The 14,979-nt window shown below is 33.6% G+C and overlaps 2 protein-coding genes and 1 long non-coding RNA gene across 5 annotated transcripts in view; 2 read left to right on the top strand and 1 right to left on the bottom strand.

The window, feature by feature from the left end:
- LOC136030445 (polyhomeotic-like protein 3) overlaps positions 1-5,688 on the top strand; it is a 154,051-nt gene extending 148,363 nt beyond the window's left edge. For all 3 annotated transcript variants that reach the window (XM_065709429.1, XM_065709428.1, XM_065709431.1), the window contains 2 exons: positions 703-903; positions 5,476-5,688. In XM_065709429.1, coding sequence (XP_065565501.1) covers positions 703-903; positions 5,476-5,676 — 402 coding nt within the window. In that variant the 3' untranslated portion in view covers positions 5,677-5,688. The remainder of the gene's footprint in view (positions 1-702; positions 904-5,475) is intronic.
- A 755-nt stretch (positions 5,689-6,443) lies between these two features.
- Positions 6,444-6,653, bottom strand: LOC136030446 (uncharacterized). Its single transcript, XR_010618276.1, has 2 exons — positions 6,542-6,653; positions 6,444-6,511 (listed from the first exon to the last, which is right to left on the bottom strand). It is a non-coding gene; the product is annotated as an uncharacterized LOC136030446 (long non-coding RNA).
- Positions 6,654-14,789: 8,136 nt separating this feature from the next.
- LOC136030444 (cationic amino acid transporter 3-like) overlaps positions 14,790-14,979 on the top strand; it is an 89,502-nt gene continuing 89,312 nt past the window's right edge. The window contains exon 1 of the mRNA XM_065709426.1: positions 14,790-14,884. The gene's annotated coding sequence lies outside the window, so the exon portion shown is untranslated. The remainder of the gene's footprint in view (positions 14,885-14,979) is intronic.

Genomic DNA, 14,979 nt, shown 5'->3' with positions numbered 1-14,979 from the left:
CCAATTTCGGAATACTTGTTTTTCTAATGGCCCCCCAGATGTGTGGCCAAAAAGCACAATCTTTGGCAATCCCTCATCCTTTTTTGGTGACAAAAGTTGTATATAAATTCAACCAAACTGGGTCAAATAACGTGCGGGTTGAAAAGGTTGAATAATGTATTTCTGATACTAGATTCTAAAAAAAAAATGATATTTTTGCAATAATATTTTTATAGAGAAAGAGAAAAAACCCTTAGAAATGACTAGCCTTAAAAGAGAGACTTTGGAAATACGATAATCAAAATAAAGAAGTCTGTAAATTCCTACAAAGTCTGTGACCAAAGATTTTCCAGCTTTTTTCCACCAAAAGTCCATCTTTTATTAGTCTTGCAATAACAGAATGTTACCGCATAGGAGATCCCTCAAACTAATGTAGTTGACTAATGTTGCCAAACTAATGTGCTGTTTTTGTGCTGCTATCATTTGCCCACTGAGCTGCTGAAATCAGTGCCGAAAAAAGTTTCGTGTGTCCGGTCCTTAAAGCTTTTAAGTTCACCCCTCTGAAAAAATTCAATATCCATTTGATTTTATGTGTACTGGAGCAACAAGCGTCTTTGCTTGTATTCAAACTTCACTTGATGAGCATTATCTCATTTAAGTTTGAATCGGATGATTTTGAATGTTAAGGTTAAATCTTTGTTAATGTTGCACCTTTCTTTTAAGAGTCCAATGCCGTCACCAACTACCTCAGTACACCCACCAGTGTTGTCAGTGCCAGGTGGGTCTCCACTAAAGTCTTCAGAAGAGATGTCAGATAAAGATCTGGATGCAGAGCTGGTTATGTTAGCAGCACAGCAGAATATACAGGTGGTAGAGGCAAGGATCTCTCCCCCTGTTGTGAAGAACGACCCCTCCAAGTGGACGGTAAGCTGTTTTACCATACTCTGGCGTAACCCCGACCCTACTTCGAGAACACCAAGAACTATACAAAAACGCGCAGAGGGTTGCAAGATCTAAGGAATATATGACATTTTCAGGTGTAACAATTGGGGGGGGGTGTAGAAGGGGGAAATGTCCCCCTTAGATTTTGAAAAAGAAGCTTTTTGGTATTTTCATTAAATAATAAAACCTCCCCATATTTTGAAAAATACTTTTTTCGTATCTTTATTTTTTTTTATCGAGAAACATTCTGCCCCTCCCCACCCTCTATCTTTTGAATCGCCACATCTGGACACGTTTCTGGGGATATTTGAAACTTACAGGCGTGATAATTAGGGACTTGGGAGGGAAGGGGGAATTTGTCTTTCTTATATTTTGAAAGAAAGTATTTTATTATATTCCCATTGAATAAAAAGAAGCCCCTTCCCCCTTAGACTTACAAAAATATTTTTTTCGTATCATAATTTTTTTTAAATCGAGAAACATTCCCCCATCGCTCCCACTCTATTTTTGAAATGACATTTGGACTCGTTTCTGGATAAAAAATATTTAGTCCTTATTAATTACATTCGGAAAACTGTTGATGCCTGAGCATAAAAAATAAAGATTGAATAGAAGAGAATTTTTTGTCTCTTTATTATTGACATAATATGAATTAAAAACTATTAGGAGAAAAATTCTCGATTGTCTGTATTTTGCGCGCGTATTTGGAAAATGTCAAGAGGAAAGGGGTTTTGGAGATCAGCCTTGATCAAAAGGGCACAATTTCACCCATCGTTATTAGATCGTTGAGTTTTTCGTAATTTTACTTTTTCCATATAATGTTTATAGACATTTAATTTCGAGTTTCAGTGAGAGAATTATTTCGTTTCATAATTGAAAATAACTCGATTCTTTTGGATACGATCGTGGAAATTAATTTATGTTGAATCATATCTATATAGAATTCATATAGACTCTTAATCAACCATATTTCTGCGGCACTGATGCTACACTCACTAAAACTGTTCACTTACATGCTGATTAAATTAAGAAGTCCGGTTATTTCAATACAGATAGAATAAGTTAAGTCGTAATGTGACATGCTTCTTTCACTTTGTTTTTACGAGATCAAGACCCCTGGGTAGGAGCGTGCATAATAAGGGAGGAGGGATTTGGACTTCGGCAATCTTTTTATGATACCCCATTTATTTACCGCTGTAAGATTTGTAGGTAATTTGCTTGTTTTTGCCCCACCCCCTTGAAGTATATTAAATGCCTAGGTTTGACACCAATCTAGTCTTTTCGAGGTTAAAATTTTACGTATTGATCAGCTTAAACAGCTTTGGAGTCAAAGTAATTGAAATTGCTTCTAGATTTGTCTTCTATGTGTTCCGTTACTTTGGACTAAGTTTGATGGGCTAGGCTCGGCTAGCTCTGGCGTGACTAAAAAAGGAACAAATTATTCTTTTTAGCGATTTAAAAGGTATGGCGTATAGTTAGACTAAGATTCGTCACTGTTAGCTTAATAACTTAGACAGAAAACAAAAAGTTATAAAAGAAAGTTAATTTAAACCGTAAAGAAGAACAATCGGTAAATACAGTTTCTTTTCTAAATCCAGTTACTCGATAAGTGGTGGCCTTTTATGTAAATTGTCTTAGGAGAGGGGTAAAATTTTAATCTTAAAATCTAGAGTGCGACGCAGTTTTATGTTTTTTTTTCAATTCTTGAAAAGAATTTGAAGTTTATTGAATATTTGACATTCAAAGCCTGTCTGAAATTGAATTATCTTCGTCTAATATTCGTTGCATCTAGTCATTCAGTTCTTTAAAGTTCCGCGACTGAAGTTCCGTGCGTACTTTAATATGCCTGAAAAACTAAGAATAAAGCCATGGGCATAACTATGGGATAAGGTTGAATTTTGTCCTGTTTAATTTTTGTTTTTTTTGCGAGGCAGTTTTATGTTTTGTTTTCCAATTATTGAAAAGAATTAGAAGTTTATTGAATATCTGACATTCAGAGCCTGTTTGAAATTGAATTATCTTCGGCTAATACTCATTGCATCTAGTCATTCAATTCTTTAAAGTTCCGCGACTGAAGTTCCGTGCGTACTTTAATATGACAAAGAATAAAGCTATGGGCATAACTATGGGACAAGGTTGAATATTGTCCCGTATAAAATTATTTCCCTCCTTGAAAAATCCTCCAAAGTGAGCATAAAACTGAATTCTGACATAAGATTTAATTCTCTTCCATCCATAGATCCCCCACCAGAAATGCCTAGCTATGCCCGTCAATAATGCTCCTAAAAACGGCATAACTTCTACGAATAAAGAAAAATTACGAGAAGAATGACGAAAAGAAAAAATTGATTAGTCTCTTTCCACTGTAAACCCATAAAATGAGGAAAGAGTGTGAAAGTGGAGTGCCTTCTTTAGCCGGATAGTCAACGTGTGTATTCTATCTTAAATCTTCGTCCCAAAGTATTCCAAGTATTTAAACTGTTTCTTTGTTGATAGGAAGAAATTAAAGCAACTGTGGCTGTGGAACCTTAGGCGAAAGAGTCATATAAGCTATTATTCTCAGCATCCTTCAGTTTCACCTGTCTCAGCTCAGCTTTTAATTCGTTGAAAGTTCTCTTTAAGTCAGTATGTTCCCTTGTCGGACATATTAGTCTTAGTGTTGACAGTTAAGTCATCAGCAAATTAGGAATTTTCGCAAATTTCTGTCAAAACGCGGTTGAAAACAATTAGAAATAAAAACTGGGCTCAATTTGATCCCTTTTATGCCTTTAACACCAGAACATATCTAAAAATTCAAACGTTTCACGATCTGGGACTTGATCTGTCAAAACTGTCGAGTCTACGTGCAGCAAAATGACGGGCATCCACGGCCAGGCCCAGATTTACCAATAGGCCTGAGTGTAGGAGTGCACAAAGCTAGGGGGCACATTAAATTATTACTGGGTAATTTTATTTCTTAACAAAACTAAACTAATGTGATTTATCGTCAAAGTGCCAGGTGTACTCCGCTGCTGTACTGCCTATTCACAGAAAAGTGATATTTAAACAACACAATTCCGTGGCCACTTATAATATGTCAGATGTCTCCCAAGAATGGCAGCTAAGAGTTCTGTATTACCTCTTTCTTATTACTTTTGGTTCATCAGCTGCGTTCTGTTCAGTGCTTCTACTATCCCCAAATTTTCCGGGATTTCACAAAAACGGAGGGGCAAAAACGCTTGGGCCTAGAAGCATCAAAGCTTTAAATCCGGTCTTGCCCACAAAAAGCTTCGTCTACTACTACCTGTTAGTCTTAGCTGTAAAAGCCTTAATTGTCTGAGCCTATCAAGGCAGACGCCAAAACTGTTTAAAGCCTGTCTGCGAATAATACCAAAGATATTTGTATATTCAATTCTATGTTCTAACTTGAAGGCCTATGAGCAGTTCTTGGTTGACTTAAGATTGTCAGCAAATGGTCAGCTTCTGGACCTAGACAGCATTTAACTGTTCTATTGTTGTTTGCTTTTGTCGTTCAAAGAGGTGTTTTATTTTGTGATTCTTTTTATTCTACTTCTGATTAGGGTTGCGATGTCACCGAGCTATTTCAAACCTTACCTGGCTATAATAAATGTCTTTACAAGTTACAACAATGCAAAACCTTCGCAACAATCTCCAAAGATTCCTTTTTTAAGTACCTGGTTGGGATGAAAATGCATAATATACGCAATAATACACAAATTGTCCAACGATACATGAAATTCACAATGATCTTCAAAGGATTGTTTTCTTGTAACCTGGTGTGCTCTTTTTTAAGTACCTGGTTGCGATGAGTGTGCATAACCACCAGAACGATGCACACTAATCATCAGATTTCTTTTGTAATAACCTGGTGGGGTCTTTAACTACCTGGATGTGATGCTTATGCATAATTTTTTACTATAATACACAACCTGCAAAAAAATATACAACCGTCACAGCAATCTTAAAAGGTGTATTTTTAATAACCTGGTGTGTTTTATTTATTTTTTTATTACGTGGTTGTGGTGAATATGAATAACGATTTCAATGATGCACGACCTGCACACCAACCTTCAAAATTTCCTTTTTAATAACCTGGTGTGTTCTTTTTTAATTGCCTGGTTGTGATTAGTATGCATAACCATCACAACGAGGTACAACCTAGACAAAGTCTTCAAAGATTTCTTTTTTAATAACCTGTTGTGGTCATTTTAATGACCTGTTTGTGATAAATATGTATAATTTTTCACAATAATGCACAACCTGCTCAATAACACACAACTTTCACAATGATCTTCAATGTATTTTTTTAATGGCGTGTTGAGTACTTTTTCATAACCTTGTTTGTTCCTTTTTAATTACCTGGTTGTGATGAGTATGTACAACTATCACGACGATACATAACCTGTATTAAAACCTTCATAAGTTTCTTTTTTTAATTACCTGTGTGGTCTTTTTAATTACTTGTTTGTAATGATCATGCGTAATCATCAGAACGATGCACAACAATCTTCAAGGGGTCTTTTTTCTAATGTTTTTTGTTATATTTGTTTTTAGGCTCGTGACGTTGCCGAGTTTGTTCGGAACTTACCTGGTTGTGATGAATATGCTGACGAGTTTCTAGTTCAGGAGATCGATGGTCAGGCACTAATGCTGCTCAAAGCTGATCATTTGATGTCTGCCATGAATATGAAACTAGGGCCTGCGCTGAAAATTTGTGCTAAAATTGAATCCATGCGTTCCGAAGCAAATAAATGAATTAACTTGAAAGCGTTGAATTGTCAAGACAATGACGTGAAAGTAACGTTCACACTCAAACCTTTCTGGTGATGAATTAATTGAACTTCAGTTATAAAGGACTTATTTATAGATATGTCTAAGTTTACACGTGATTGTTTACAGTCACGTGTTTGTTTACTAGTTTACACGTGATTAGTTGGCATTCTGCCAGTGCTTCACCACGTATCTATGGAAGACAAACCAAGAAAGTGCGTATATATATATATATATATATATATATATATATATATATATATATATATATATATATATATATATATATATATTTACATAAATATTGACTAAAGGGTGCGTTATGCAGCAAAATTCCATTGCTCATTAGTTTTTTTTATTTATGGAACCAGAATGAACTTTTGATTTTTTTCGATATGATAAGACTTGGGGTTACTTTCTACTCTTACACACAGCCTGAAATGTTCATTATCCCTCATATTTTTTAAATAACCAGCAATATAAAGGATTTTAGAATTTGACTCATTGAAACCAACCATCTATTATTATTGCTATTGACTATCAAATATGAATTATATTATAGGATGTCACTTAGGGGAATGGGGCTGGGAATAAAATTCACCCAAAACTGAAGTCCATTTGATTTGTGTTATGGTAAAACAATATATGTAAAACCCTCATACTCTTTAAGATTATTTTTCAATAGTTAAAAGAAATATAGATGTATATTTTCGCAGAGCTTGAAACAAATTTCCCTGATATTATTTCATTCACTTTTCTTCTGTATTAATTCGAAAGCTCTTTTGTGACATTTTTTGTCTAATTGAGATTTATAGTCCACCTTTTTGTCTAATTGAGATTTATAGTCCACCATCTTAAATTTGCAGTGTCAGTCAATTGGTCTTACTTATTTTAGCATATCTTAGGGGATTCTCATGATATTTAGAGGTTTTAATTGATTTGTTAATTGAGTCTTAATTAATTACCACCATAAAGATAGTGCTCCCACTATCACTTACTATTGAATGAAAAAACTATTGTTAATAGATGTATTTTGACTTTTGGAACATCTTTTCTCTCTTGCAAAACTACCGCAAACTCACCGTTATGGAGTTATTCTGGCCCAAATATCCTGTATTTACACATATAGAATTGCAATCATTTCCGGTTTCATTGATCGGATATTTGAAATCGCGAATCTGTAATAGTTTAGAAACAAATTTGGGCTATATATTTGTACATCAGGGGGGTGGGGGTAAAGCATAGCATATATTAACATACGTTAACTAATTTTTGTATTTAATATATGCTATGCTTTACCCCCCCCCCCTAGTGCAAATATATAATAACTCCATAACGGTGAGTTTCTTTCTACGGTTCCTTCCTGCAAAAAAAAAAAATCTTCTAGCAAAAAAAAATGCAGCGCTCTAAATTTTTGCAGATAGGAGCTTGAAACTTCTACAATAGGATTCTCTGAGAATCTGATGGTATGATTTTCAGTAAGAACACTTGACTTTCGTGGGGTGTTTCCTTTAACATTTCTCTGAGATCTCTCAGTTCCTTTCAATTTATTATAAATTTAAATCATTACATTATCACTGGTAATAAAAAAAAAATATATTAATCATAATTTCTTATCTCGAGGAATAGTTATTCGTCAATACACGGAAGTTAATATTCCGGGAAGTTCGGGAGTAATAAAAGCATTGGTTACATATCCTTTTCTAATGTGCGGAAATAATGGTATATTGCAGCTTCTGCTATAGAAATCAATCCAACATATTTTGAATAAATTAAAAAACCTTCATTGGAAGAAAAATTGGTAGCTATTAGTATTCCAAGAACAAAAAAGTAGTGTCTGGTGTTTCTACTCTCCTGAAAATACTATGTTGAGTATCATAACTCCTTTTGAAGGACCAAATACGTATTATTATTCCAGTCTGGAAACTGTAGAAACTTTTACTCAAACCTGGGAGCAAGATCAATATGTCACTCAATGCCAATATAGCCAATAAATTGACCCAATTTTGTGCTGCTATGCTGAACCTGGGTCAGTCGGGTTAATGGGGGTGTTATGGGATGTTATATATTTCTTGCGTTTTGCCCTACATCTGGAGGAATATTTTTCTCCTGATTTTGCGTTAATCAACACGCAATTATTCGTTTACATATATATATATATATATATATATATATATATATATATATATATATATATATATATATATATATATATATATATATATATATATATATATATATATATATATATATATATATATAATTGAGAGATACACACCCCCTACGCTGTATATTCTGACCCTTCAACCCTTGATTTTGAAGAATATTTATTCCCCCCTCCCCCTAAATTTTCTTTGAACAATGCCACTGGCCTGGACGGGTTTCTGCTATAATAAGTCGTCTATATATATATATATATATATATATATATATATATATATATATATATATATATATATATATATATATATATATATATATATATATATATATATATATATATATATATATATATATAAATAGCTTCCTCTTTATTCTTTCCTATCCTTGTCTGTATCTTAAGTACCCTTGCTAAATTTCTCTCTTTGTAAATCTACCTTTGAATTTTTCTATCTTTTTATTTTAGTGTTTGAATACTTGCAAAACGTAGCCCTATACATTGTATTCTAGTTCTGTTTGTATATTTAAGACTTACAAAATTGTTCAAGCTGGTTGTCAGAGTATAGGAAATTGATAAAAGAGGATCCTTTGTCGCCTTTAATAGGAATTAAAAACTACTAATGCCATTGATAGGGTAGCGTTATCCCGCAGAACTAGAAATACTTAAATCAGCCATAATTTTTCTTTATTAAAATCCTGGACATCAATTAGACCCTGTGTATGAAATTAAGATTTTCTTAAATTTGTATGGGTCTTCTGTTTTTAAATTGTTTAAGACAAACTTTTTTGAAACTGTTAAATAATTTGGCTAGGTCAGTGTTTTAGTTTTTAAAATATATGCATAGATCCACGAATCATATCTTTTGGATTTTTTTTCTTTTAGTTGAATTTCTGGCTCCTCTGTTAACATTCTTCTTTATTCTGCTGATTATGTTAACATTAGCTATTCAGCACCAAAATTAGGACTAAAGTTTGGAACCTGTAAATAACAGAGCTATAAAAAGTTTATTTTTTTTGTTTGAACAAGTATTTTACTATGCTTAATTCTGTGATATGTACATAAGTAATCATTTTAAAGTGTAATGAGTCGCAAAAAGCTTTAAATCGTTTTGACACTTATTAGAATAATATCAATTTGGATGATATTTTTTACCTTTGTTTGTCCGTTCACTAATTTTGTATTTATTAACTCCAATAAACGATTGGACGTTCACCTCATTTGTCTTTATTTGTAAAATCGTTTAGGTAAGTTTAGTGCACTTTTTTTTGTTCAAATGTTTTTGTGGTAGACTAATTTAATGTTTAAACACGTTTTGATGTCACACTGGCTATAAACACTCATGTTCTTTTATATACACATCCTCTTTTATATCACTTTTTTCTTCTTTGTTTTGCAATGAGGACGGCTTAGCCGATGTTTTTGCGGAAATATCTTCTTTGTCTTCTTTATTCACTGGCTGAAAATTATCCTAGTCGTTGTTTACTCTTTGTAGTTTTTCGTTCTTTTCTTATAGGTTTTTTTATTTTTCACCCCTGTATTATTATTACTATTGTTTATTACTAGAAACCCGTCTTCGTTCAAAAAGAAAATGACAGAGCACTACAGATAGAAAAAAAGCAAAACCTCACTATACCTCACACATATGACAACCTCAAACCTCAATAAACCTCACATATATGACAACGTAACTAGAGGTGAAGAAGTCAACTCCAAACGTGTCTTTATGTCTTGAGTGTGTTTCTCCATAAGCTTAGCAGCGGCTATAGTAGGATCTTCAATATGAACTATTGATGAATTTTGAGTTGCATATCCAAAATCTCTGTAAGTATTTTGCGAAAAGGAAGAATGTGGAGCGGATTACGAATTATCAGCATTTGTAAGAATCTTCCAGAAGGGTGCAATGTAGATGATGTGGGGGAAGAGTAACAGTGTTATACATCGTAATATTTTGGCTTAGAATCATCACCTTGTCTAGGCCATTTCACAGTGTTTAATTGATCTTATTTCACTGCAAAAATCACACTGCTTTTCTGTTGTGTAAGAACAAAAATAAAAATAAAAAAAGGACTTTCAGCTAAGACGGTGGGAGACAAACTAATGTATCGTGAATATTTTGGCTATGTAATCTGTAGCCTGTAGGGAGACAAATCGGAGGGAAGGGGCATTATAGTTGCTCCCAATCCCCTAGATTTTGTAAAATACTCTCATTTTGGTATTTTCATTTTTTAATTTTAATCTTTGCCCCCTCCCCCTGCTTACATTTTCATCAGTTACTGCTCCTGATCGCCCGTACATCTTCCTTCGCCAAACTGACAAGGTTTGCCTGGATTTCCTGGAAAGCGAAGTAGGTTCTGCGAAATCTCACCAGAGACTAATGTTAATGAAAATCGGTTATTAATATTTATGTAGTTGCGAACGTTTATTTTTGGGGACCTCAATATTCTTTTTTGAAAATGCGGAGAATGCCTGAAAAATTTGGGGATTGGGAATACGCTACTAATTAAGTTCTTAATGACAATGTCTAACTAGAGTTTAATTTTTATTCGTTCAGGACGGTCCTAAAGCAGAAAATTTGTAAATGATTTGTGTTTTATTTGTCCGAAAAATAGTGACACAGTTCAAAAATTCTTTGGGTAAATTGAACACATGTTTTGCTTATTCAGAAGTTCTGACTACTGAGTATTTTTGTAGTTTCATCCTTGAAGTTTTTACGAAAGTAATGGTCGTGGGTCCAAAAGACTTATTTGAAACCAAACGTAATAATATCTACCAAAAAAAGAACCTTGAAATAAGATTGGCACTTCAGTTCAATAAGGAGAAATTTCTAATCGACTTTTTATTTTGCGTAAAAACTTAGAGAAAAAAAAGGATATTAGATTATTTGAAAGATTCGTTGAATCAAGCATTGGTGTTTGAATAATCAAAATCAGTTCTAGAATTACTACTACTACTACTAAATACTCAATTCAGCTCAAGATAAGATTTATTGCTCAAAACGGCTATCACAACACCAAATGGGCTGAATTCGTACTTTCACGTCAGTAAACAAAAGGAAAAACAAAACAAAGAAAAAATTATGAAATAGTCAATATTGAATACGTAAAAATGTCAAAAACAATTAAAACTCAGAAATTAAAAGGTCAGTGCCGACTCAGCAAAATGTCAAAATGAAAAAAAGAACTTGTAAAATTAAAACGGGAATAAATTAATAAAAAAAAATGGTTATGCAACAAAAGACAGAAAGCTACAAATTTGCAAAATTAAACATTAAAATTATAATGTAAAAATGGAGTAAGGGGGGGGGGGTTGAAAAGATTCAATGATTGAATATGTTAACTATGTAAGGAATGAAAGTTTTTCTATATCTTTCAGTGGAAACTTTTGTTGGGGTAAGGAGGGGTATTTTTTTAAGCAGGTCGCGGGAGTTGGTGTCGAAGTGGTGAATATTGACTAGGGAAAAGAGGGGTTGTGTTAGGAAGGGCATTGTCAACGAAACGCAAGGAAATTTTGACTCTCCTCTCCTTAAGGGTAACTATATTGGCTCTCCGAAGAAGGAGAGCCTGACACCAACACACTTACGCACACTCTTCCACTCTAATCTATTCAAAGCTTTATTCTTCACCCCCGCCCCCTGGACTTCCGATTCTCTTTAAATCCTTCCTCGCGACTTCTTCCTAGCCCGTTCTGGGACAACCTGTTGTTCCTTTGGCGCCTGATAGAGGGCAAAAAGCACAATAATTGACAATCTATCACCCTTCATTCGTTAAATGTGGCCTAGTCATCTTAACATTTCTTTCATTATAGCCCTAAACAGTAGGATTGAATCACATTTATCGTGGCGGTCAGTGTTTGATGCCCGGTCAGTCAAATTTGCATCCTAAGACTATCCCATTGCACTAGATCTTGATTTTAAAATTAACTGTATAACAGTTTGAAGAAAACAGATTATACTATTAAGGAAACATGAAAATTAGAAACTATAACATATTATAGGGATAATCAATTAACGAAGGCTATTTTACCTAAAAGGGTTAATATAATAAATCAAAAATTATCTCTGTCATTGCTGCAAAAAAAAAAGAATCTGGCTTATCTGAAAGATTCTGGCCCAGGACAGAATGAATGACCTGGGCCTGGAGAACTAGAGCCAGACTTCTGGAGAAGTCTGTCCCTAAATTTTACCATCAATTTCAGCGAAATGTAGTTTTACCTTCCCAACTTTGCTTAGCTGAAATTTTCCTCTGGTTTAGTCTCTAATACTTTTTAATGAATTGCTTAGAATCTTCATAGCAATTTTTTACATAGAATTGTTCAGGAGTGTGTGATTCAGATTATTAGCTAAAGTTTGTACAAGAGATCGAAGCAATTCTTTTCGAAATGTAATGCCTTAAATTACTAAGGGCACCAAAATAAAATATTTTACGCCCCATCAACCCATCTTAGGTTTATTCATATCCAAAATCGCAATTTGCCAAGATTTTTGTATTGGTTGTTTCAAAATTACAAAGTTGTCAGGGCAGTGCCCTTTCTTGTCAGTGTTGCCTTGATGAACCATAAAAATAAATAAGCAAATACTATGACAGTGCTTTTCTTCTGTAGAAATTCAAACATTACCAATCTGCTGATTTCCAAAGACAGCTACACCTTCAGAGGAAACCTACACCTTCGTAAGATGTTTGGTTCCATGTATGTTGTTTATTTTCCACCCATGTCTCTCTTTTTTATTTTATTTAGATATATTTAAAAAAAAATAATCTTTATTTCGTATAATTTTATAATGAGTTTATATTGCTTATCGCCATGTCTTTTTTCTTTTTTATTTGGCGCACTTCTCTTTTTTTACTTTCTTTTACTATACTTCAAAATCAACAATATTAACAATTAATTTTCTCAATACTCCCCATTCTTTTACCTGCCCAATATCCCCTAAAATGTCTGTTAGTATTACGAAATTACTCGGTGCTCCTATCTCAAGTGACTTTAAATGGGATCACCAAGCTAATAGTACTTTAAAACGGGCAAATACCACATTTCCCCTCCTTATATCCCTTAATAAATTTAAATACCCAATATCCTATTGTTTGCGAATTTAGCTTTCGTTTCCTGTTTGGCATCCTGGTATCTCCAATGAATTATCAGAAGGAATAGAGGAAGTCTAAAAAAGGTGTCTAAGAGTTATTTTCAATGAGGGTAAAGTCCCTTAAATCTCCCTTTTTCGAAGAACCAATCTGATCACCCTCAAGGAAAGGAGAACACAAGTTTTGTTGCGTTTCACCAACAAAGCCTTCCAAAGCCCCGGACAAATTACCTTTTTCCTAGTTAATTTTCCCACCCCCTTTCGACCTTGTCTCCCTCGTTCTGCTTTAGCAAAAATCCTCCTTCTTATCCCAATAAAACTGTCAACCGAAATGTATAGAAGGACTTTTATCCCGTACAAAGTGAGCATGTTGAGATCCCCTTGTTTTCACTTTACAGTTGTTTAATGTTTATTTTACAAATCGTATTATTTTTAATTAAATTTTGTCTTGTAGGTTTTAGTTGCAAAACTATATTGTCCGTATGTGTTTTTTTTTTTTTATTTAGTCTATTCCATTTTTTAGTTCCTGTGAGTTTTTACTAACTGTTTTTTTTACAACCTTTTGAATTTTTTAAAAAAAAACATTACAGACTTATACTTACTTTTGTGTAATTTTTGACACTAAAGTGCGAATTCACTCCACTTAGGCATCTGATAGACATTTTTCAGAAGTAAAAATATTATCATAGACTGATGTTCTTAACTTTATTTATGAGTTTAAATCTGAAAACTAATTTTTTTTATTTGAATGAAAAAATTATTTTGATGAGGAAGCTCTTATAAGACTACTTTTCATTAAACAAAAAATGAGGATTAGCGCAGAACCATTAGTTATACCTTGTTTTACTTCTTACATTCAACGTTGCTATTTTACTAATGTTTCTCTTAAATTTTGCTTTTGTCAAATTTTATTGCCATAAATGATCAAAATGCATATGAAATCCTCCAGCGCTGGTTCTGGTTGCTACATAAGTGATGACACCAAAAGTGTTGTGAAGCCATTAAATTGATTATCTATTGTTTATTTCCAAATTAGAAAAAGGACCCCAAATAGAAGAAATTAATCAATGTCAGGACAGAAAAGTGGTGGCGTGGATAGAATTTATTTTGGAGGCCTGGTGGGTGGATTAGCGGACAATAATGCATAAACTGTTTGGTTGAGCAGGACGTGCTATTTCTGATATGTCTAATAACTCAAAAGTTTGCCACAATACAATTAATGGAAATTAAACTATTAAAAATTCCTTGAAGTTTTTCTATCCCAAAGCACGGTGAGCTGCATTAAAAATTGCTTTCGTACAATAAAATTGACCTAAAACTTTGATCTAAAAGCGCTGTGTGATTGGAGAGTTAGAAAAACAATTCTTCTAAAAATGCACCTTATGATCCTTCTTCTGTTTAAACTCACTGGCTTTTGATTATTAAATAGTAGTTAGCCAGCACAGCTTAGATACCAATACAGTTATCAAAACTCGATTTATTTTTGGGACATAGTGAACGGTAGTGATGCTAGCGGCTGGAGACAGGAAACTGGTATTGGTATCTAGGCTGTGTATGCAACAAACCAAAATTGTGTTCCTGCCTATGGTGTTGTAGTATGATCTACGCGTTGGAATGTGGGCTTGGAGGAGGCGCCAAGTTCAGAGCTCTGTACCAAAAGCTTCTTATGGGCAAGATAGGAGTTTTTGTAACTGTATTGGTATTTAAGCTGCTTAGACAGGTATTGTAACTAGTATTTATAACGTGGAACATTACGACTTCATCTTCTTTCTTTTAAGTTTTTGGTTAATTTTAGGCAAGAAAGGAATTTAGGTTGTTAGAGAAATAACGAGGCAGCTGGTCAAATCTATAATAGATGGCACTCTATACGGCTAATTTTGAATTATCAACATGTTCAACCAGCATAATTACCTTACAAACAAAATCAATGCAACTTGATTGTTATAATCCAATAGGTAAAGTAGACAATAATTTTTTTTGCTTGCTTTCTGTTAAAGTATTAATAAAAATTTCGCTAGAAGCCTTCTCAATCAACAGTAACATATTGTGT

The sequence above is a fragment of the Artemia franciscana genome, chromosome 8, assembly GCF_032884065.1.
Source record: "Artemia franciscana chromosome 8, ASM3288406v1, whole genome shotgun sequence".
Taxonomy (NCBI): Eukaryota; Metazoa; Arthropoda; class Branchiopoda; order Anostraca; family Artemiidae; genus Artemia; species Artemia franciscana.
The sequence above is the reverse complement of the archived record's forward strand: the minus strand, read 5'-3'. Positions and strand labels throughout refer to the sequence as shown.